This window comes from Sciurus carolinensis, chromosome 8 (genome assembly GCF_902686445.1).
Source record: "Sciurus carolinensis chromosome 8, mSciCar1.2, whole genome shotgun sequence".
Classification (NCBI taxonomy): Eukaryota; Metazoa; Chordata; class Mammalia; order Rodentia; family Sciuridae; genus Sciurus; species Sciurus carolinensis.
The window spans coordinates 98,145,152-98,167,443 of record NC_062220.1 but is presented as its reverse complement, the minus strand read 5'-3'; the positions used below and the strand labels follow the sequence as shown (position 1 = coordinate 98,167,443).

Below are 22,292 nucleotides of genomic sequence, written 5' to 3'. Positions count from 1 at the left end.
TACCCAAAATTAATTAATTAATTAAAATTAAAATTTAAAAAACCTCATTAACCCCCTTTAAAAAAGCATGTAAATTCTTACCGAACTGAAAAACACTATTGCACTAAATATAAAGTGGTATTACTTTTTCAAAAACCCATCTCCCTCAAGCATCCCTTTACTACCTTCTTAGTCAAAACTCTTTTTTATGTATAATGTCTCTGCTCCATTATTTCTACAGACACAAATAACCAAACTAATCCACACTGTTCAGTGATTATTACATGTCCCAAATTCTCTCACTCACTCTTGTAGCTAGCTAATCCAAACTCTCACAATTTTCTTTTAACTTACAACCCCTTTCCAAGACTATCAGGTGTGACCTCTTGCGTGCAAACTTTATATTTCCACCCACATCATTTCAGAGAGGTGTTCCTCTACCTCACTAAAACTAACTCCTGTATTTGCTATGGATCCCCTACTCTGTAGAACAGTACTGTCCATAGAACAGTAGCAGAGCTTATCAGAAATGCTATATCTCAGACCTCAGCTCCGATCTACTAAAATAAGAATCTGAGTTTTAACAAGATCCCCATTAAAGTTTGAAAGACAGTATGCAAGGCTTCTCTATGGCCATTAACTGTCTTTATTACTCCATCTTACTCCATTACTTCTAATTCTTAACAGTTCATTTCTATTTTCCCTCAAGAAATAAATAATTCGAGTCTCTAAGATCTTTAAAAACAGACAAGGGGTTGGGGAGCAAGTGATGCTATTTTTCTCTCTCCTTTCAGTTATCAAAAAATTCTCATTCCTAAAAACTACTCAAAAAAACACGATCTGGGTTATATCCTCAGTGAAATCTTCCTTACTACACTCATTTTCTCACAAACATTTATTTTATAATTATATATTATAGCCTAAATTCTCACCTAAATGTTGCTGAATACCCTATCATTCTCCTCACTCACAACTACCTTCAGCACAATTCCTCACTCCCAACTATCACAACACAAGTACCTTCAGCACAATATAGCTAAAACTATTAAATACTCTCTTTAAATCCACCCTCTTTCTCCTTAAATATACTCTATTCTTAGGCAATGGCACAGAGAAAAAGAGCAGAAACATGGTAATCATTCTACTTTCCACGTGGTCCCTTTCTTCCCTTCTCCTACACCCAATTGGTCTCCAAGTCCTACCAACTCTACATCTTAAACATCTCTTCAATTTTCCAAGACTTTATCCCAATAACTACTATTCTACATTCATTCTACATTATCATTCTCTTGGTCCAGTGCAACAGTCTCTCTACCAAATTCCTATCTCAAATCTATACCTTTTCTAATTGAACTCTATCCTGCCACTAAATAATCTTCCAATTACCATTCTAACAAAACTTTGCAAAAAAAAATTTTTTTAATGAAAACTCTTTTTAGCCAAGGCAAACACATAAAACCCTGTCTAGCCAAGCTAAAACACATAAAATGCCAGGCCTAGAATGTCTCACACTTCTCTCTTCACCTCATTTATCTGCTAAATAAGGGATATTTTGTATCTCAGCATAGTGTCTACCATCTCTATGAAGTCTTCCCTTAATATGTCAGGCAGTTAGAAAAATGTTCCTTGTCCCATGATCCCATGACACTTGGCTCATATCTAATTAGAATAAACAATTAGATAAGCTATCTTCCCCAGTTAAACAGAGATCATTTTTATCTTCCTACAGTTGGGCCTAGCACAAACTTCAAAATTGCAGATGCTCAATATTTGCACTAATAAATACACTGTTAACGGTATTCCCATTGAATGGAATTCACCTTCTTAGCCTACTAACAAGGTACTGCATGGTCTGTCTGGTCTGAACCCCACTTTCTCTATCAAGTACTGGATTAAGTCAACAGATCCACAGATTTGCCCCCTGAGAATATCAGCTTCCCTCTATCTTCTATTGACGTCTTACCCATCTTTTAAGGCCTAGCACAAGTCCTTCCTTCTTCAAAAGAGCTTTACCACTACCTCCAAGCAAGAAGCAAGCTCTCTTTCTTTGAACCTAAAGCACTTGTTCCTTTTTTTTTTTTTTTTTTTTTTGACTGGGTGAGAGGTGTACTGGGGATTGAACCCAACTAGGGACTGAGCTACATCCCTAGTCCTTTTTATTTTTTGTTCTGAGACAGAATCTCTCTAAATTGCCCAGGCTAGTCTTGAACTTGCTGTTTTGCAGTTTCAGTTCCCTGAGCAGCTGAGATTATAGGCATGCACTTTGGCTTTTTCTGCACTCTTATTACGGCCAGATAACCCTTAACTTTGTATTTTAGATATTTATCACACTGTCTATAGTAACTTTCTTAGAGGAACAGAATCTGAGTCTCATTTACTTTTTGTATCACTCTACAGCCAATAGCTTAATCCCAGACAGATGGCAATTTTTCTTGAATAAATAAATATACCACATTGAACCTCACAGTCTATGAAAACACATTTATGAAAATATTACTTTGCCTTGCTCTTCACAGGCAAACAAAATATAGGAAAAGATGATGGTTGAAATAAGATAAGAGATTAAGAAATTTATTTAGAGGTCAAGAGCTATGGAGAGAAAGAGCCTAAGTCTTCCAATTCAAAGCCTGTAACTGTTTATTGCTATAACCTCGTTCTCTTTCTCTTCCATTTATTTCATAAATATCTTTCACAGATCAAGTTAAATTCTGATCTCTTCTGTAACCTCTTCATTTGCTGAAATTACATTGGCAACTATCACAGATCATCTTCTATTTTATGTCTTTATCTTTTAACATAAACTGGATTGTGCCACACCTTGCCAAAATCCTCCAAGGAGTTCTTACTGCATCTAGAATAAAACTCAAACTGTGTACACTATGACTCACAAGACTTAAATTGCCTCCCCATCTTTATTATACCACTCTTTCACTCACTAGGCTCCAGGTACAGTGGCCCTCTTTTTGATTCTTTGAAAAATCAAGATTCTTTCTGAGTTGGTGCCTTAGAACAAACTGTTTTCTTTTGCTGGAATCCTAGCCCCCCGGCCCATCCCTATACCACGGATTGAACCCAAGGGCACTTAGCCACTGAGTCACATCCCTAGCCCTTTTTATTTTGAGACAGTGTCTCACTAAGTTGCTTAGGGCCTCGCTAAGTTGCTGAACCAGGATCCTCCTGCCTCAGCCTCCTGAGTCACTGGGATTACATGCATATGCCAGGGCTCCCAGCTACTGGAATGTTTATATTATCATATGGCAAGCTCTTTTTAGTCATTCCAACATTAATAAGTACATTTTTCATTACCAAACACTGTCCATAGGTTTCTTCACGGCACAGAATATAAGGACACCAATATGGCAAATCATTACACACAGACTAGAAAATAGGAACTTTCCTCTATTCCTAGCCAGTACATATAGCTATATATGCTTAAATAGGGGGGGTTGACCAAGGCACGGAAAAAAAAAAATCTTTCTTGACATCAAACCCTAGAGTTTTTAGAATATAGCCTCCCCCACCTCCTGAATTGAGATATTGAGGATTTAACCCAGAGGTATTCTACTACTGCCACTATATTCCAGTCCTTTTTATTACTTTTGAGACAGGGTCTCATGAGTAGCTAAGGCTGGCCTCAAACCTGCAAACCTCCTGCCTCAGCCTCCTTAATAGCTGAGATTACAAGCATTTGCTATTGCACCAGGCTCATGGTCATTATTTTTTATTAAAAAGAAAATTAAGTCCACAGCTAAATATTTTGTGTAGAAAGTCTAAATGCTTTCCCTCCACAATCAGGAATAAGACAAAGAAGTCCACTGCTGCCACTTCTACACTGTACTGAGGTTCTAATCATTGCAACAAGCAAGAAAAATAAATTAAAAGAATCCAGACTGGAAAAAAATAAAAGTATTTTTATATGACATAATCCGGTATGTAGAAAAATCCTAAGCAATTCATTAAAAAAAATAAGAATAAGTGAATTATTAGCAAAGTAGCAGAATACATGGTCAACATAGGGAGGGTGCACAATTATAAGTCTACACGCTAATAATGAACAACCAAAATGAAATTCGTAAAAACAATCCCCATTATTGTAGTCTTAAAAAAAAAAAAAAAAAGTTGGGTACGGTCAGGCGTGGCGACTCACCCCTGTAATGCCAGCTGAGGCAGGATGATCTGATCACAAGTTCAAAACCAGCCTCAGCAACTTAGTAAGGCTCTTTCTCAAAATAGAAAAATAAAAAGGGTTGGGGATGTGACTCTGTGGTTAAGCTCCCCTGGGTTAAAACCATGGTACCAAAAAAAAAAAAAAGTTGGGTGTGGTGGTGAATGCCTATACTCCAGCTACTGAAAAAGCTGAGACAGAGGACCTCAAGTTTTAGGCCAGCCTCTGTAACTTAGTGAGACCTCTCTCAAAATAAAAAATAAAACGGACTGGGGGTATAGCTCACTGCTAAAGGGCCACCAATATGGGGTAGGGGTTGACAGATAACAACAGCCTTAAAAAGAAAAAAATCCCTAAGGATTTAATAAAGAATGTACAAGGCTTATACCCTGAAAACAACAAAACACACTGAAAGACAGTAAGAAAAATCTAAATAAGAGAAAGACATTCCATGTTCACATATTGGATGACTTAACACTGGTAAAATGACAATACTTCCCAAATTGATCTACAGATTCAGTGTACTCTTGTATCTAAAAACCAGTAGTTTTTTTTGTTTGTTTTTGGTGTTTTGCACAAACTGGCAAGTTGATACTAAACTGTGGAAATGCAACCCAAATAGTTAAAACAATCTTTTCTAAAAACTAAACTGGAAAACTCACTTCCTGATTTCAAAAATTACTGTAAAGTTACAGTAAATAAGACTGTGGGGTTCTAGTATAAGGATGGACATAACAAATCAATGGATTAGATCTGAGAATCCAGAAAAAAACCCTCAGGCTTATGGTCAGTCGATTTTTAACAAGGGTGCCAGGACAGTTCAATGGAGAAAAAAAGTCTTCTCTACAAGCAGTGGTAGGACAATTAGATATCTACATGAAAAAGAATGAAAGTAGATATCTTTCTCTTACAAAAACTCAAAATGAATTAAAGGGCTAAAACTTTAGAAGAAAATATAGGAATAAATCTTTGTAACTATGGATTCAACAACTTTCTTAGATATGACACCAAAAAAATAAGCAATAAAAGAATAATAAATTAGACTTCAAATTAAAAAACTTTTGTGTTTTAATGGACACCATCAACACATTGATAGAATGAGAAAATGTATATCCAGTATATGTAAAAAATCCAAGACTCAGCAATAAGAACACAATCAAACATTTCTCAAAAAAAGATAAAAAAAAAAAGTGGCCAAAACACACGAGAAGATGCTCAACTTCATTAATCATTAAACAAATCCAAATCCAAACCATAATGAGATACCATTTCGAACACCACTTTTGTGGTAGATGTGGAGAAAGGGGAGCACTTATTTGTTGCTTGTGTGAATATAAAAATGATGCAGCCACTTTGGAAAAACAGTGTAGCAGTTCTTCAAAATGTTAAATTACCATGTGACCCAGTAACCCTATGAAAATATCTCAGAGAAATAAAAACATACACTTATGCAAATATTATACACAAATGCTCTTAGGAGCATAAATTATAACAGCCAAAAAGCTAATAAACTGACAATAAAATGTGATATTATCCATACAGGAAAATCTTATTGAGCCATAAAAAGGTATAACTTACTGATACATATTCAATACAGATGAGCCTTGAAGACATGCTTAAGTTAAAGAATCCAGTCACAGAAGACCATGTACTGTATGATTCCATTTAAATGACATGGGCAAAACAGGTTAATTCATAAAGACATAAAATAGACTGCTGTTGGCCAGATATTAGAAGAGGTGGGAATAGGAAGTCTATAACTGGAGTTTCTTTTTGGAGTAATTAAAATATTCTAATATTAATGGTGACGGATGCAAAGCTGAAAATACTAAAGACCAATGAACTGTAGAATTTATAAGAGTAACTGGCAGCTGAGCAAATAGATGCATAGCTATGGTCCTAACTACTTGAAAGGCTGACAGGAGGATCACTAGAGCCCAAAAGTTCAAGACTAGCCTGGGCAACACTGTTAAGATCCTGTCTAAAAACTAATATCTAGTAATAATAACTAATAATAATAAAATAAAAATAAGAGTAAAATTGTACAGTATATGAATCACATCTCAAGAGATGTTATTTTTAAACTAGAAAAAAAAATTTTTAAACAAATATTTTATGTTGATTCTAAGTATACTTCCTTATGCCATATTAAAAGAAAAAGGAAAAAAGAAAAGACATGGCTAACTTTCTGCAGATTAGCTCAAACAAACAAGTTCTGGTTCACTGAGCATAAACTGTTTGTTTCATGTTTCAATGAACCATGCCTTGAGATGTATTTTTGAAAGTGAGAAAAAGGAAAGTTGGCCAGAAGAGTAAATAGCAGGGGTTGGGCGCCATGGCACACAACTATAATCCCAGTGGCTCAGGAGGCTGAGGCAGGAAGCTTGCAACTTCAAAGCTAGCCTTGGCAACTTAGCAATACACTAAAGCAACTCAGTGAGAACCTGTCTCTAAAAAAAATACAAAAAAGGGCTGGTAATGTGACTCAGTGGTTAAGTGCCCCTGAGTTCAATACCCAGTACCAAAAAAAAAAAGGAAAATGAAAAAGAAAAGAGGAAGAGGAGCAGGGGACTCTATACTTGGAAGACCATAGACTTAATTTGTACAAAGTCACATACCTGGTCTCTCTCTAGTCACTGAGTTTATTCGTGATCTAGCACTAAATCTTAATATTAACAGGTATTAAAAAACCTTTGGTTCTAGACATTTTCTTATTCTAATGAAGTTAATATCACTTGCTGATTTTACCTACTAAAACCTATAATATTAGGTGCTTAAGAGATACTAACATTACAAAAGAAGTCCATGGTATTTACAATCCAGGGGGTTGAAGGAAAAACAAAACTAGAAATTCTCATCGAACTATGCAAAGTCAGACTCAGAACAAGTTGTAGTGAAAGGAAAAAAAATGTTGATTTAGGATTCCATATTCAGCAAAAGCATCTTTCAAAACACATACTGTCAGATATACAAAACAGCAGACTTGCACTGTAAGAAGCCCATTCCTCTGGTCAGAGGAAAAGGACACTATATGTAAGATTGAATCTACACAAAGAAATGAAAAGCATTTGAAAAGGTAAATAAGTAAATACAAGTGAATTCACATTTTAAAATTTCATATTTATATAACACGAATGTCAAAAATATCCAGAAATAAAACATGACAATAATTGTAGAAGAGACGGGCCCAGTGGCGCACAACTGTAATCTCAGCAAATGGGGAGAACTGAGGCCCTCCCAACTTAGCAACACTCTGTATCAAAATAAAAATTAAAAGGGGTTAAACATGTGGCTCAGTGGTTAGGCATCCTTGGGTTCAATCCCTGGTACCAAAAGAAAAAAGAAAAAAAAAGGAATTGTACAAGGAAGGAAGAAAATGGAAGTGTGCTACTGCAATATCACATTATACATGAATGTAGACAAATAAACGAAAGGTGAACATTGTAAAACCAAGGAGAAAATTGTGAGTATGGGTTAAGCAAAGTTTTTGTGCTTTTTTTTTTAACACAGGAAGTATAAATCATAAAAGAAAAAATGACTGTTGGCCTTCATAAAAATTTTAAACTTTTGTTCTTCAAAAGTACTGTTATGGGGCTGGGAATATAGCTCAGTTGGTAAAGTGTCTGCCTCCCATGCCCAAGGCACTGGGTTCAATCCCCAGCACCACAAAAAAAAAAAAAAAAAAAAAAAAAAAGGTACTGTTATGGAAATTGAACCAACTATGAGAAAACATTGCAAAATATCTGTGATGGGCATAGGGACACATACCAAATACTAGCTACTCAAGAAGCTGAGGTATGAGGATTGAAAATTTGAAACCAGTCTGGGTAACTTAATGACACCCTGTCTCAAAATAAAAATAAAAAGGACTAGGTATGTAGCTTAATGGTAGAGCACCCCAGGGTTCAATCCCCAGCGCTTAAAAAAAAAAAAAAAAATCTGTATCCAGAATACATACAGAATTCTTAAAATAACCCAGTTAAACAAAAAATTGAAGACAATAAAGATATGAAGGGAATGCAAATACATGTAAAGATGCTCAACATTATTATTAGAAAACTACATACAAAAACACAATGGGATACATCTATACATCCACTAGAACGGCTAAAATTAAAGACTGACAAAAAATGAACTCTTGGTAAGGATGTAAAGCATCTAAAAAGTTCATACACAGCTGACTAGAATATAAAATGGACAGCCATTCTGGAAAAGTTTGCAGTTTAGAAAGTCAAATAATCAAAATACAATACAGTAATCCCACTCCTAACTTCCTCAAGAGAAACAAAAACAAAAACCTATACTCAAGTGTTCAGTAACTTTAGCCTGGATTAATGACTTAAATGTTAAATCCTAAACTGTAAAAGTAGTAGAAGAAAAAGAGAGGAAATGTGAGCAATAATTTTTTGACTACAATCCCAAAAGCACAGGCATTGATGGCAAAAATAAACTAATGGGACTACATCAAAGGAAGAAATTAACAGAATGAAGAAACAACCTACTACTTGAGAGAAAATATTTGTATACCATACCTGAGAGAAGTCAACAACCAAAACATGTAAGAAATTCAAACAACTCAATTAGGAGAAAAAAAAAATTCCAATTTAAAAATGGACAGAGGGCCTAATAAACATTTCCCAACAGAAGGCATACAAATAGCCAGCAGGTAGGTATATGGAAAAAATACTCATCATTACTAATCATCATGGAAATGCAAACTGAAAAACCACAAAGAAATATCACATCTATCAAAATAGTGGTGAGGGTGTGGAGAAAAAGGAAGCCCCTTCTGCACTGTTGGTGCAAATATAAATTAATATAGCGATTATGGAAAAACAGTATGGAGGTTCCTCAAAACACTAAAAATAAAATTACCACATAATCAGCAATTCCACTTCTGGGTATAAATCCAAAGGAACTAAGTCTATCAGAGGAGTATCTGTACTCCCATGTCCACTGCAATATTACAATAACCAAAGTATGTCACTTAGTGGTCATTCTCAGATGAATGAAGAAAATGTGGTACATATACACTATGGATATAGTAATTCAGTATTTAAAAAATGGAAATCCTATCATTACAATAAGGATGAACCTGGGGACATTCTGCAAGCCAGGCAAAAAGACACTATTACATGATTTCACTGTTACACAGTGAGTTTGACTTTATAGACCTACAGAAGCTGAAATTAGACTATTATTTAAAGAGGTTGGTACTTGTACAATTACACAAATGGTGTGACTCTACATTGTATACAACCAGAGAAATGAAAAGTTATACCCTATTTGTGTACAATGAATCAAAGTAAAATAAAATAAAAATAAAGAGGCTGGGGGAGGAGAATGAATAGGGATAGGGAACATGCTAATCACAAGTTTCAGCTAAACCAGAGAAATAAGATTTTAGGGACCTATTATTGCACAGAATGGTGACTACTATAATAATGCATTCTGTATTTCAAAATTGCTAAGAGTAGATACAAAATGTTTTCACCACAAAAAATTAAATATGTGGTGATGGATTTTTTAATTATCCTGATGTAATCATTCCATAATAGAAACATTTATCAAAACTTAACATTGTACCCCATAAATACATGCAATTCATATTTGGATTTAAAATAAAAAATAAAATTTGGCTAAGCATGGTGGTACATGCCTGTAATCTTAGCAATTCAGGAGGCCAAGGCAGGAGATCTCAAGTTCAAGGCCAGCCTCAGCAAATTAGTGAGGCACTAGCAACTTAGTGAGATCCTGTCTCAAAATAAAAAAATAAAAAGACCTGGGGAATGTAGCTCAGTGGTAAAACAATCCTGGGTTCAATTCCAGCACCAATAAATAAATAAATAAATAATAAATTTTATTCTGTCAATATTTTTTTAGAAAAAGAACAGAATGAAAGTGGTATTTTAAGACCAGTCTAAATGCAGAAAATAGGAGGCATCTCTAGAAAGTCCAAAGCAAACAATAAGTTCCTGTAATATGGAGTTTCCAAAATAAGTAAAGTGGACTAAGCAGGGTGCAGCAGTACACACCCGAAATTCCAGTGGCTGAGGACGTTGAGACAGGAGAATCACAGTTCAAAGCCAGTCTCAGCAACTCAGCAAGGGCCCTAAGCAACTTATAATGACCCAGTCTCAAAATAAAAGTACAGGGGGCTGGGGAGATAGCTCAGTTGGTACAGTGCTTGCCTTGCAAGCACAGGGCCCTGGGTTCGATCCCCAGCACCACAAAAAAAAAAAGAAAAAAAAAAAAAAAAAAAAAAAGACAAAAATAAATAAATAAATAAATAAAAGTACAAAAAAAGGCTGGGGATGTGGCCCAGTGGTTAAGTGCCCCTGGGTTCAATCCTCAGTATCAAAACACAAACAAAAACAAAAGTATACTGAAGACCACTGTAAAGGAATTATAGAACAAGCAATTCATTAAAACTCGGCAGGGAGAAAGATAAGTATTACTGAAGTTCTGCTGAACATGGTGGTGCATGCCTATAATCCCAGTGGCTCAGGATGCTGAGGCAGAAAGATCAAGATTTCAAAGCCAATCTCAGCAAAAGGTACTAAGCAATTCAGTTAGATCCTGTCTCTAAATAAAATACAAAATAGGGCTGGGGATGTGACTCAGTGGTTGAGTGGCCCCTGAGTTCAATCCCAGTACCCACCCCACCCCCCAAAAAAGATAAGCATTACTAAAGTTTTGACACCATCTGCCTGGGAGAAACTTCTGTCACTTAACACTTAATATGGGTGCTCACACACAAATCAAAAACTTAAAACATTATGAAATACATAAGTTAAAAGACAAAAAACAAACTCATGCAATATACTTACTAATCCAACAAAATAGCGCCTTTAATAAACAAAGACCTCTTATAAATAAGAAGTTATAATCAAGAAATCAGAGTATCCAACAGATGAAAATAGATTCAGCCTTTTTAGATATCAGAGAAATACAAATAAAAACAATAATGGAGTATTTGACAAGTTCAAGTGTTGGTGAAAATGAAGAACTGGCACTTATACACTAATGAACAATGTAAATTGATAAAAGCTCAGGGGAATTTGACAGTCTTATCAAAATTACTAATAGGCGTATCATCTTTGACTCCGTAATTTTACTCCTAAGAAATCCAATCTAGAGGATAACAGGAAAAATGCACAAAACAATCTGCTACTAATACATACCACATAGCAAAAATAATAAATATACTAAAGTTCATCATAGTGGATTTGGCAAAATTATGCTACACTCTTACAACACAATACAAGGAGCCGATGAAAAGAATCAACCATGTAGTACTTTGGACAAAACAGCACTGTAGCATATTCTTATTTATGTAAGATCATGTCCCAATGTGTATGTGCAAAAAGAAATCTAGATGAATGTTTCAAGATGTCAAGTGCAATCATCTCAGGTGGCTGGATTTACAGGCCATTTTTATTCTTACACTTTTCTATACTAACCGAAAATTTCTACCACTAGCCTCTATTGTCATTGTAAACAGGTGAAAAATAAGAGCAATATCTAAAAAAGGGAAGACTCCAAAAAGAGATAAAAAAATTAATCTTAAATAAATTGTGTTTAGAGTGCCAAAAGATCCCAGAAAGAGTGCTCTATGCAATGGAAAATGCATAAACAGTAGAGAGGCAGGTAACCCATTTACCACTTTCATTTCTTCTCACTACCCTTTTTCACTTCCATTTTATGTAAATTCTAGTTTTTAATCTACATTTTATTCTCTTAATACAGATCCAAATATGTTAAGAGCAATAAATTATCCCATAATTTAAACATGTAGAAATTTAAGAAACAAATCACTGGAAACAAGTAATGTGATTAAAACTTGATACCTTTGCTTCTAACACCTAATTCAAAGCCTGTAAATCTCTACATATGAACACAGCCAACCAAAACCAAAAATAACTACCACCACCACCACAAAAAAATAAGTAAATATATAAAAGAAAAGTGATATCCACAGAAAAAGTACAGAGCAAGGGAAAAGATTAGAATGATCTTAAGTATGAATAGTAAGCAATATTCATTTTCAGTTGATTTTTCAGAATCAGTTATACATTTTCAAGAGTTGGAAAATAAAAAATTTTGATGTTCAGAAAATTTCCACCTTAAAGAATAATTCAAACTCACCAAGAAAAACAGGCCATTTAAATCCTGACTGGTACAACAGAATGCAAATATAAACAGTGGATCTGAACATATTTTCATACTGAAGTTACTACTAGCTCCCTCTCCTCATTCCAGTAAAGTAGAAGAGGGATGTTCTTAAATTCCCTACTTATAAATTAAAACAATTACTTCTCCAATCCTAGAGTATAAATGAACCAAATAAGCAAGCAAATTTGAAGATACAACTGGTATTTGTGTAGATTATTTTGTGCTACTCTATGGAGCAAAATTGTGTTTAAACTACTTAAACTAAGAATAATAAATGTGCTTTGAAATTTGTCTTCTAGAAGCTTATATCTTGCAGGAAAAACAGTTGAAGCTGCCCAACTATTTAGAATATTAACTAGAATTTTTAAAAGTGCTATAACAAAGATAAAGCAAAATGCTATAGGAACACAGGAAAATGACTACATTTTCAAGATGAATGAAGGCTTCAAATGGGATCTGAAATGTGTTTTGAATGTAAACTGGGGCAGGGAAGATAAGAGTTTAGAGTTATCGCTTGCCATTTCAAACTAAAAGAACAGTAAATATGAAAATACAGAGAAATAAAAGTGCCTAATAGGAGTTCTGATAGAGGGGGGGTCAGATCTTGAAATTTATTAACTGATAATGCATTATGAAGTTCAGATTTAATTCTACAAAATGGAAGGGGCATACTAAACATGTCTTAAGGAAACTCTCCTAATAAAGAACAAGCTAGGAAGAAGAGAATGATAGTGGTAATAGGAGTTTCACTGATTAAAAATGTGGCCTGAACTAAGGTGCTAGAACGGAAAGGCAGGAATAAATATTAGTGTTTAGAGAAAACAAATATACCGAGAACCAACTACATATAAGTCAGGTCTAGGGGCTGGGGTTGTAGCTCAGTGGTAGAGCGCTTGCCTAGCATGCTGTGAGGCACTGGGTTTGATCCTCAGCACCACATAAAAATAAATAAATAAAATAATAAAAGGTATCATGTCCATCTACAACTAAAAAAAAAAAACATTTTAAAACAGTCAGGTCTAAAGACTCATGAGAGAAAGAACAAACACAAGGCCATCTTCTGAGAATGAAAGGAGTAACAGCTTTAAAGGTTTCAAACAGTTCATTCCCATTTCCATCTCCTTCTAGGAGTTTATGCACTTTTTCTAGTATCCTATATTTATGATACTTTTTCTATCAAGTACATATCAAGTCAGTAAATTTTATGAGAAATAGGAGCTCTTTTAAATTCATAAATATCTTCATTTTACTTAATTCTGAATTTAACAGTTTTCAGTATAAAACACTCATAACAGAAGTACTTCTATAGAATAGGCTAAAAAGTACCAATAGCTCCACTTATTTTATCTAGGATGTACCTACATTCTTCAGATTCTCAATGTCTTGATACCATTCCATAATAAAGATTTCTGCTGCTTCTTGGTGGTATGGAACTTCCAAAGATAAATTATATATAACAATTAATCATAGTGACTTTAGATCAACACATCCCATAGCAAAATGATCTTCAATAACTAACTATAGTATCTTCAAGAAATATTTTAGGCAATCTTTGTAAAAACAAAGTAGGAAAAAATATCCAAAAGTTTCAAAACTCCTGGATGTTCAATAAAACTACCGCTCTGGGTAGAGAGGTTGGTCAGCAAGCAAGAGGTTCCAATTAGTACCTCAAAAACAAACAAAAACTACGAATTAATAAAGACAAATAAGCTGAATCTTTAGAGAAAAAAAGCATTTTTTAAAAAATTCTCAACATATTGAAAAAAATGGCCAAAGGACAGAAATTAACACATAAACACCCAATGGATTGAATGTTAGCAAAACAGGTCATTGGGTAAGGTGGCCAGCTCCCTGAATGCCAGCTGAAGTTCAATACAACACAATATGAAGAGCATGTACTTTTTAATAGGCTCATAATTTGAATATAATCTGACCTTAGAACAAATCACTTAACATTTTAGAGATTCGATTTCCCACTCCCTGGATAAGAATGTTTCCAACTATCTATCATAAGGATTTGGGGGTAATGTAATGTTAGGTATTTATTAATCCTTGGCAAAGAGTAAAACACTACAATCAGTACCATTTTCTCCCTTTCCTGAACAGCCCTTCTTTTCAATACACTTCACATTTATTATGGGGTCAAACAGAAAGATTAAGTGACAATGCACCTCAATAATCAAGCATTTAAAAAAAAAGTTAAAACAGGTTACAGAAGGGGGAAATAAAGCTAAGGAGGGAATGATGAAAAGAAATGCATGTGCTGAGGACCAAAATTCAAAAGGCGGCAAAGAACAGGTTGTGAAATAGAATGGAGAGGAATAATATTCTAGAATGTAACATCAAAAATAATCTTCTAGGAGCTGGGGATATAGCTCAGTTAACAGAGTGCTGCCTTGCAAGCACAAGGCCCTGGGTTCAATCCCCAGCAATACTAATTTAAATGGGTATGCATTTTCTTAAAAATATCTGCACTGACAATTCATTAATATATGAACTCTCTGTGGACTGGAGAAAAGATCACAATGTTATTTCTTACAGCAATAAACCTAGTCTATATTAAATACTTAAATGAAGTACATAATCCATAGCCCACACCCAGCAACTAGGGAGTCTGAGGCAGGAGATTGCAAGTTCAAAGTCACTCTCAGCAATCTACCAATGTCTTTAGTGAGACCCTGTCTCAAAAATAAAAAAGGGCTGGGAATGTAGATCAGTAGTAAAAGCACCAGGGTTCAATCCCTACTACTCCCCACCACCAAAAAAAAAAAAAAAAAAAAAAAAAAAGTATGTAATCCAAATCCACAATAAATCTGAATGTTCAATAAACAATACCATCCCTTCATTTACCTATTCAACAATTACTTATTGAGCATCTACATGTGCCAGATACAGAGCTGAGCACTAAGAATTCAATGGTGGGCAAGACAGACCAGTTTTCTTCATGCAGTCTGCTCATTAACAACATGGAACACCTACCATTATTATTAAATTTTAGAAGCAAATAAAATGTTTTGCATTAAGCTGGACAAGTAAGTTCAATTATTTGTTCCTAAACAGTAATAATCACATTTGTTAGTTTTAAAAAATCTTTTAAGTTTTTCAATTAGCCGTTAATTCTGGATACCAAAATTTGAAGGACATTTAACCAATACATAATGTATTGTAAAAAATATGAATGACACACCTTAAGAAAAGAGTTTTATGGCTCAGTGAAGAAAAGGCTCAGAAAATATGAAAACTATCTGCGTTTTAAAAAACTAGCATGTAAGTTTGCGCTGTGCCATCCTAAAGTTACATGGACATGGATTTCTATCTCAATATGAACAATTATAATTAATTCAAACTATGCAATAATAATCCAACCATCTTAGATTTCCATAGACCTGTATATTTTGCAAAAAGTTTTTCATTTACTCCTTGAAATAAAAAGACAAAAATGAAAAAGCATTTCCCCAATACAGTTTAGGAAACTCAATCTTCAAAGGTCTTGCTAAAAAACTAGCCAAACCAGTACCAGAACTCAAGTCCAAAATCTAATGGAACAGGCTGACGCAAAGGAATGTGCTTCCTATCTCTAGATGTATTCAAGCACACACCAAATGGCCAACTGTCAGGAATGTTGGCCAAGATATTCAAAAGCTTCTTCCAAACTCAATTCTTTAGAAATACTGGTGGTCAATACATGCACTATGAAATGATTCAGTAATGAATAGTCCTTTAAAATGTAAGCTCCTGGAGGACAATGACTTTGTCTTTCTTGCCTGTTATATTCCAGTTACTAAAACAGAACCGGGCACATGTACAAATATTTGCAAAATATAAACCTAATCATATAAGCCACTACTATATGATATATAGTATAGTGTATATATATATATATATATATATATATATACACACACACACACAATACATACCACGATTATACAATAAAGGGCATTACTAAAGCACCTAGCAACTAAAGTTTATTAAATACAAAATCCATTCTTTTGCACAGTACAGCCCACCTGGGAGGTTTGAGACAGGAAGATTATAAGTTTGAGGTCTGCTTAGGCAACTTTAGCAAGACCCTATCTCAAAATAAAATTTTAAAAAGGGTTGGGAATACAGCTTAGTAATAGTGTGCCCTGCATCCAATCCCCAGTACTGTGAAAATAAATAAAAAAATCAAAAATGTTTAATCCACTCCTAAAATCACGTCACAAAATCACTAACAAGTCCTGAAACTTAACCTAATCAGTACACAAAACAAATCCAAATGCAAAAATGCAAATCATTTGCCAAACCTAAAATATATAAAAGCAAAATATAAAACCTCAAATAATAAAACAAATTGAGATATAAAGGCTAAATCTGTTGAAACAGTTGTAATGGAGATATTCTTAAGCTATAACAGGCCACTTTAAGTGCTTGAACATGAAGAATAAAGAAATTTGTGCAGATCTTTGGTTTAAAGACAAACTCACATTCAGATATCTACTCTCATCACATCTTTATAAGCATTTACTATGTTGACACTTAAAAGAACTGCAAATTTTACAGATACACAAATTGTATTGAGATTCCACATAACCCATACTTTGATGTACTTAGTACCCACCTGGCCTTACTGAAAACTAAAGCCAACAGGAAAGAACAGCAATCCAAATGTTATTTTGCAATACCCTAAATGATAAGGTCTACAATTTCCAATATCTTAGGGAACATAAAAAACCTACAAAATACTCAAAAAGTTCTTAATTCACTTGGCTTAGTGGTTAAGTGTATATCAATACACGCCTTTTTTTTTTTTTTTGGAGGAATACTATGGCATAACAAGGCAAAACAGCTACATAAAAGTTTTACTCAAATTTCGACAGATTTAAATTATACCCTTTAAATTTTTCTGAACATAGATCCTGATATTTGAAGGCCTAGTTAACTTTACAGTAAGCAATTTCAGGTTTATATGGTAGGGAAATGTACTTACTAAACCATTCACTTTGTTTTCACTGGGTTACCCTACCTAAATTTATAACGTTATTGGCAATTGAGTGTGATCACAAACCAACAGAGAAAACGCCGTTTTTCTACTTCTTAAAATGACGACTTTGAAAGATCAGGTAAAAAGCTATCCCCACACAATATCACAAAATAAATTATCTTCAGAACTTATTACTATCAACTTCTTCTTAAGCATATCTTATATATTAAAAGGATAAACTCTATAGAAAAGTTGCTTTGCCCTATCTGAATATTATAAAATATTTTCAATCCATTTCTAATTCTGACATCATCACTTGATTGTGATTAACTTTTAGTCCCTAAACTGCAGTCCATTCCTAATCACCAACAGTGAAACCTCTTCTTATTGAGTTTTCAAAATAAGAAATTACACTATCTCTGGGTTTGGGCTGGAAAAACAAAGAGGACTTCAAAAAAACCTGTTAATATGTTAAAGCAACAAGTTTAAAACTCTGAACTCTTGGAAATTTTCCCTAACAGAGCAGTAAGAAAAGCTCCATTAGTCCTGTTGCTTTGTCCCTCTGATCCCTTGAAAAGTGTCATGGGCGCGCGAATCGCCTCTCCCTACCAGAAGTCCCACCTCAGGTGGTGTTCTCTACTCTAGACTGTGGACTTGGTGGTTTTGAGGAGTCTCATACCACTTTCCCCGACTCCTGGGGTTTCCGCCGGCGCAGCCAAAGCAAAGGACTGGGGGGCGTGACTCACCTGAGCACTGGGCTGTAGGGGCTGCGAGAGCGGCGCCAGCTGCTACTGCTGTAGGGACTGGGAGACACGTCGCCACCCCGCTCGTAGGAGCTGTGGCGGCTGTAGCTGGGGGAGCGGCGGCGGCTATAGGGGCTCGGGGAGCGCGGCAGCCGCCGAGAATAGGGGCTACTGCCACCTCCTGCCGGGCTGGGGGACTTGCGGCTCCTCAAGCTCTGCGAGGCCCTGTGGGACACCGGGCTGTCGTCCCGGCCACCCAGCGGGCTCAGGGACCGCTGTCGCCTTCTGTAGGCCTTGGGCTCAGTCTTGTCCTCCCGGTAGGCCTTGGGCGGTTCCTTGTAGGCCGAAGGCGGCTCCTTGGACGACTTAGTCCGGCTCCGGTGGGCCTTCAAGTCTCGGTCCTTGCGACTGCTGCTGCTACTGGACGTGGCCGAGGCGCTTTTCCGGCGGCCGCCACTGCTGCTGCTGCTGCCGCTCTTGGTGGCCTCGACCCGCTCCTCGCCACTGTGGCTGTGGCGGCTGCGGGACTTGGAGGCCTCGCTGCCGCCGCGCTGCCCATCTCGTCGCCGGTGCTCGCGATGGCGCTCCTTGCTGCGGCCGCTACTGCTGCGGCGTTCCCGGCGGGGCCTGCGCTCCGACCCCTCCCCGCGCCGCTGGGTCCCGGAGGAGGAGGCCGGACTCCCGCCGCTGCCCCCCGTTCCCCCGGCAGCCGTCGCCGCCGTTGCCGCGCTGGCCCCCCCCAGCAGCAGCCCCTGCTCGGACTGGGAGCTCACATCCTCATATTCCACCAGCGGGGTCACACCCCCGCCGCTACTAGCACCGCCACCGCCGTCCTGCTGCGGCTGGGGCAGCGAGAAGACCCGACGCTTCTCCGCCTCCTGCCCGGCGCGGGGCCCGCGGCGCCGCTTCTGCCGCCCTCCTGCGCGCCTCTTGCCTCTCGCCAGCCGCTTGACCTCCAGAGGGGGGCCCGGGCTGAAGCAAGAGGAGGAGGCCGCGGCGGCGGCGGCTGCGGCGGCGGCCGTGCCGGGGGCAGCCAGGAAGAGCAGAGGCGGCGGGGGCGGCGGCGGTTGCAGGAGCTGCGGCTGCAGGAGCGGCAACAGCAGCGGCGGCTGCTGAGGGGACAGGAATCGCCTCCGCTTGCGGCGTTCCTCCAACTTCTTCTCCGCCCAGCTCAGGCCCCCGCCTCCCCCCAGCGCCGTGTCCGAGCTGCTCGGCATCGCCTAGAGCCCGCCGCAGAGCGCGGCGCGGGTGCGGCCTCCTCCCGGGTCAGATCTTGGCCATCTCCCCCCTCCGGAAACGGGAACGGCGGCGGAGGGACACCGAGCACCAGGGCAGGCAGGGAGACGCGCCACGATAATCCGGGTCGGGACTCGAGTCCCTAGGCTCCAGGTCACAGTGGGGTACGCAGCGGCCTCCGGGCCTGAGGGAAGCAGGAATCCGAAGGGTAGAGCTCTCGATCGCCTTCGTCGTCCTATCCTCGGCAGCAAAAACAGCAAATGCGCCAGGCGCTGGCCCGCGGGGGAGTCCGGAGTCCTCCAAGTGCCCCCGGGGGTGGGGGAGCGGGCTCGGCCGCGGTCTCGGCTCCCGGAGCGCAACGCGGAAGTACCACCTTCGTCGCCGCTTCACTCCATCGCGCCCTGACGTTGGGAGCGAGTTCAGGGGAGGGGAGTGGGCGAGACAACAACACGCCTCCGCCGCCTGCTCCTCCGCGTCGACGTCGTCCTCCTGTGGTGGCGGCGACACCCCGCGGTCGCCTCGGAAGTGGCCTGGGCCTGACAACAAGTCCCGGCCTAAGGCCTCGCGCACTCTTGCGGCCCGCGGGGACGGGCGCCGGGGCGGGGCGAGGCGGGGGCGACCGGGCTGCGGCTCACGGTTGGGGCAGCAAGTGTGTGGGGCTGGGCGGGGGGTTGTTTCCGGGGAGATGGGGGTGGGGGGGGCGTTTCTGAGTCTGTGGCGGTGGGTACGGGCCCCGACTTTCTTCCTTCGCCACCGCCAACAGAGGCGGTGGAGCTGACCCTTTCCTTCGCTCCCCCCACTCCACGAGGAGGCTCCGGGTGTGCGGCTGCCGACCCCCGATTCGCTCCTCCCCTTCCCTCTCCGTTCCTAGTCAGGAGGAGGGCTACGGGACTTGGTGGTTGGGCCCTAACCTCCACAACCCCTCCTTCTCGCCTTGCTCTTTCGGCTTTTCCCCTCAGCCCTGACGCAAGTCCGGGAGCGCGCACGCACGTCACGCTCCGACAAAGCTGAAGGTGAGTGGCGGTGAGTGCAGGGGAGGCGGGAACAAAGTTGCCGCGCACTGGCGTACTCGCTCCCGCTATAGGGTCCGCCTGTCCGCACCGGAAGTGGCGTAAAGCCGAAAGCCTCTGTTTCCGGTAAGGGTGGGACTTTGTGTGAAGAAGGGTTAAAGAAAGGAGAGGAGTCGTGCTCCTCCCACTGCTGTCGCTTGAGGCTCTTCCAGTGGTGGCACGCCCATCGTGCCTGTTGATTGCGTCCAGCGCGAATTGCCGGCCTGGGCCCTGACTCTCAGCAGCAGACGCCTCACCCCCTGTCTGTTGAGTGAAAGGTCACGGAGGGAATAAGCATATCCTGAACTCTGGGAGAAATAATGTTAGTGGCTTTCTGGGCCGGGCAGTCACCCCGTTTTCTACCGTCTGCCAAGTCCCGGGATAGGAACAACTGCAGGAAAAGAGAAGACAACCCACAAAAGAAGGCAGAGAGGTTAACTACTCTTGCGTACTCCCAAATTTCACGACCTATCTTAACCTAAAAATTCTTAGGAATCACAGCCTCGAGGTTCGGTAACACTAAAGTTTACTTTAAAAAAAAAAAAAAAAAAAAAAACTAAGTCAATCTGGTGGATAAATAGAATGCAGAAGAGACTACTGAAAACCCCCAAATTTACCGAGGGCCTTGAAATAAAAACATCTGGTACAAATGAGGGCCAACCTCTTAGTACTTCACCCCCTTTCACCTTAGTATTTAAACCTGTAGGGATTCCAAATATAACCATGTAGTGACCTCATATCGCATTTCTTCCTTTAGCAGGATTGCCCTTCAATTATACGCTGGGTACTCAGGATAATTAGATTAAAATGTAAATGGCTTATTGGCTTTTAGTACGGAAAGCTAAATAGTCTGTTCAAGACTACAGGTAGTCATCCCTTTGGAAGTTTATGGTTCTTAAACACTTGGTAACTGTCCATCATTCATGGTACGAAAAATTTTAAATCAACTTGACGTCACCTTATCCCAGATTGGACTGCATGGACAGAATACAAAGGGTGTTTGTTTGCTAAAGGATAAAGGAAAAATAATGTAGGTAATCAAGTCAGTATTTCCTAAGATGGCAGGCTGGGTCTGCCACACAGTAGGACCTGTACAACCAGGAAAAAAAAAAAAAGATACTGGGAAGCTGAATAGAAAAATAAGGGGTGTCTAAACCAATTTTTGACTGTATTGCAAAATGAACATCCTATAGCCATGCTCCTACTAAAAACTAGTCAGCAAGTGAGTTTTTCCAAAACATGAGCTCACTCTGCCCCATCATCCTATTCTTTAAAGCCTAGAATAACAAAACAAAGAGAACACAAGAGGTTTATCTAGCAGGTCCCCAAATCCATAACCAGCTTCACTTAAGAGTGTCATCTATTTATACCTAGTAAAAACTTGATCCATAAGTGTGTAGTTTCCAGTACTAAAATGTATTTAATGTGATTCTGGAACTCACATGTTTCTTCAAAGATTTTATCATGGGGACTGGCAGCCTGTAATCCCTGAGGCAGGAGTCACAAATTTGGGACCAGCCTGGGCAACTTAGCCAGACTCTGTATCAAAATAAAATCTTAAAAACTGTAGCTCAGTGCTTACCTGGCATGTTCCAGGCCCTGTGTTCAGTCCCTAATTACCCCCCCCACACACACACACACACCCAAATGTGTATCTTCTTTCTTGGGAAGGGAGTTCTGTGAAGAGCATTTTGAGCTCACTAAAGAAGTACTTCAAAATAGTACTAATTAATAGGATTCAAACTCTAAAAAATGGAAACACTTCACATTAGAAGCTGGTTGTTTCTATAAGCTTGTTTGCCTGCATGAAAAGATTTGAAATTGTCACTGGGAATATATTTTTGTATTTTGCTGTTTGTGTTTCTTGTATGTAGTTGTGTGTGTCACCTCCTGTTTTTTTTATTTTGTTTTAAGGGAGATGGTAAGTTTTTTGCTTTCTTTTATCTGACATGTCATACCATATCAGCTATTCTGAAAAG

At 38.9% G+C, this 22,292-nt stretch overlaps 1 protein-coding gene across 1 annotated transcript in view; it reads right to left on the bottom strand.

The window, feature by feature from the left end:
• Window positions 1–19,932, bottom strand: part of Cdk13 (cyclin dependent kinase 13) — a 100,179-nt gene extending 80,247 nt beyond the window's left edge. Inside the window, 1 exon segment of the mRNA XM_047562404.1 lies at window positions 18,032–19,932. Within this exon segment, the coding sequence (XP_047418360.1) occupies window positions 18,032–19,245 (1,214 nt within the window). The 5' untranslated portion in view covers window positions 19,246–19,932.
• Window positions 19,933–22,292: the final 2,360 nt, after the last annotated feature.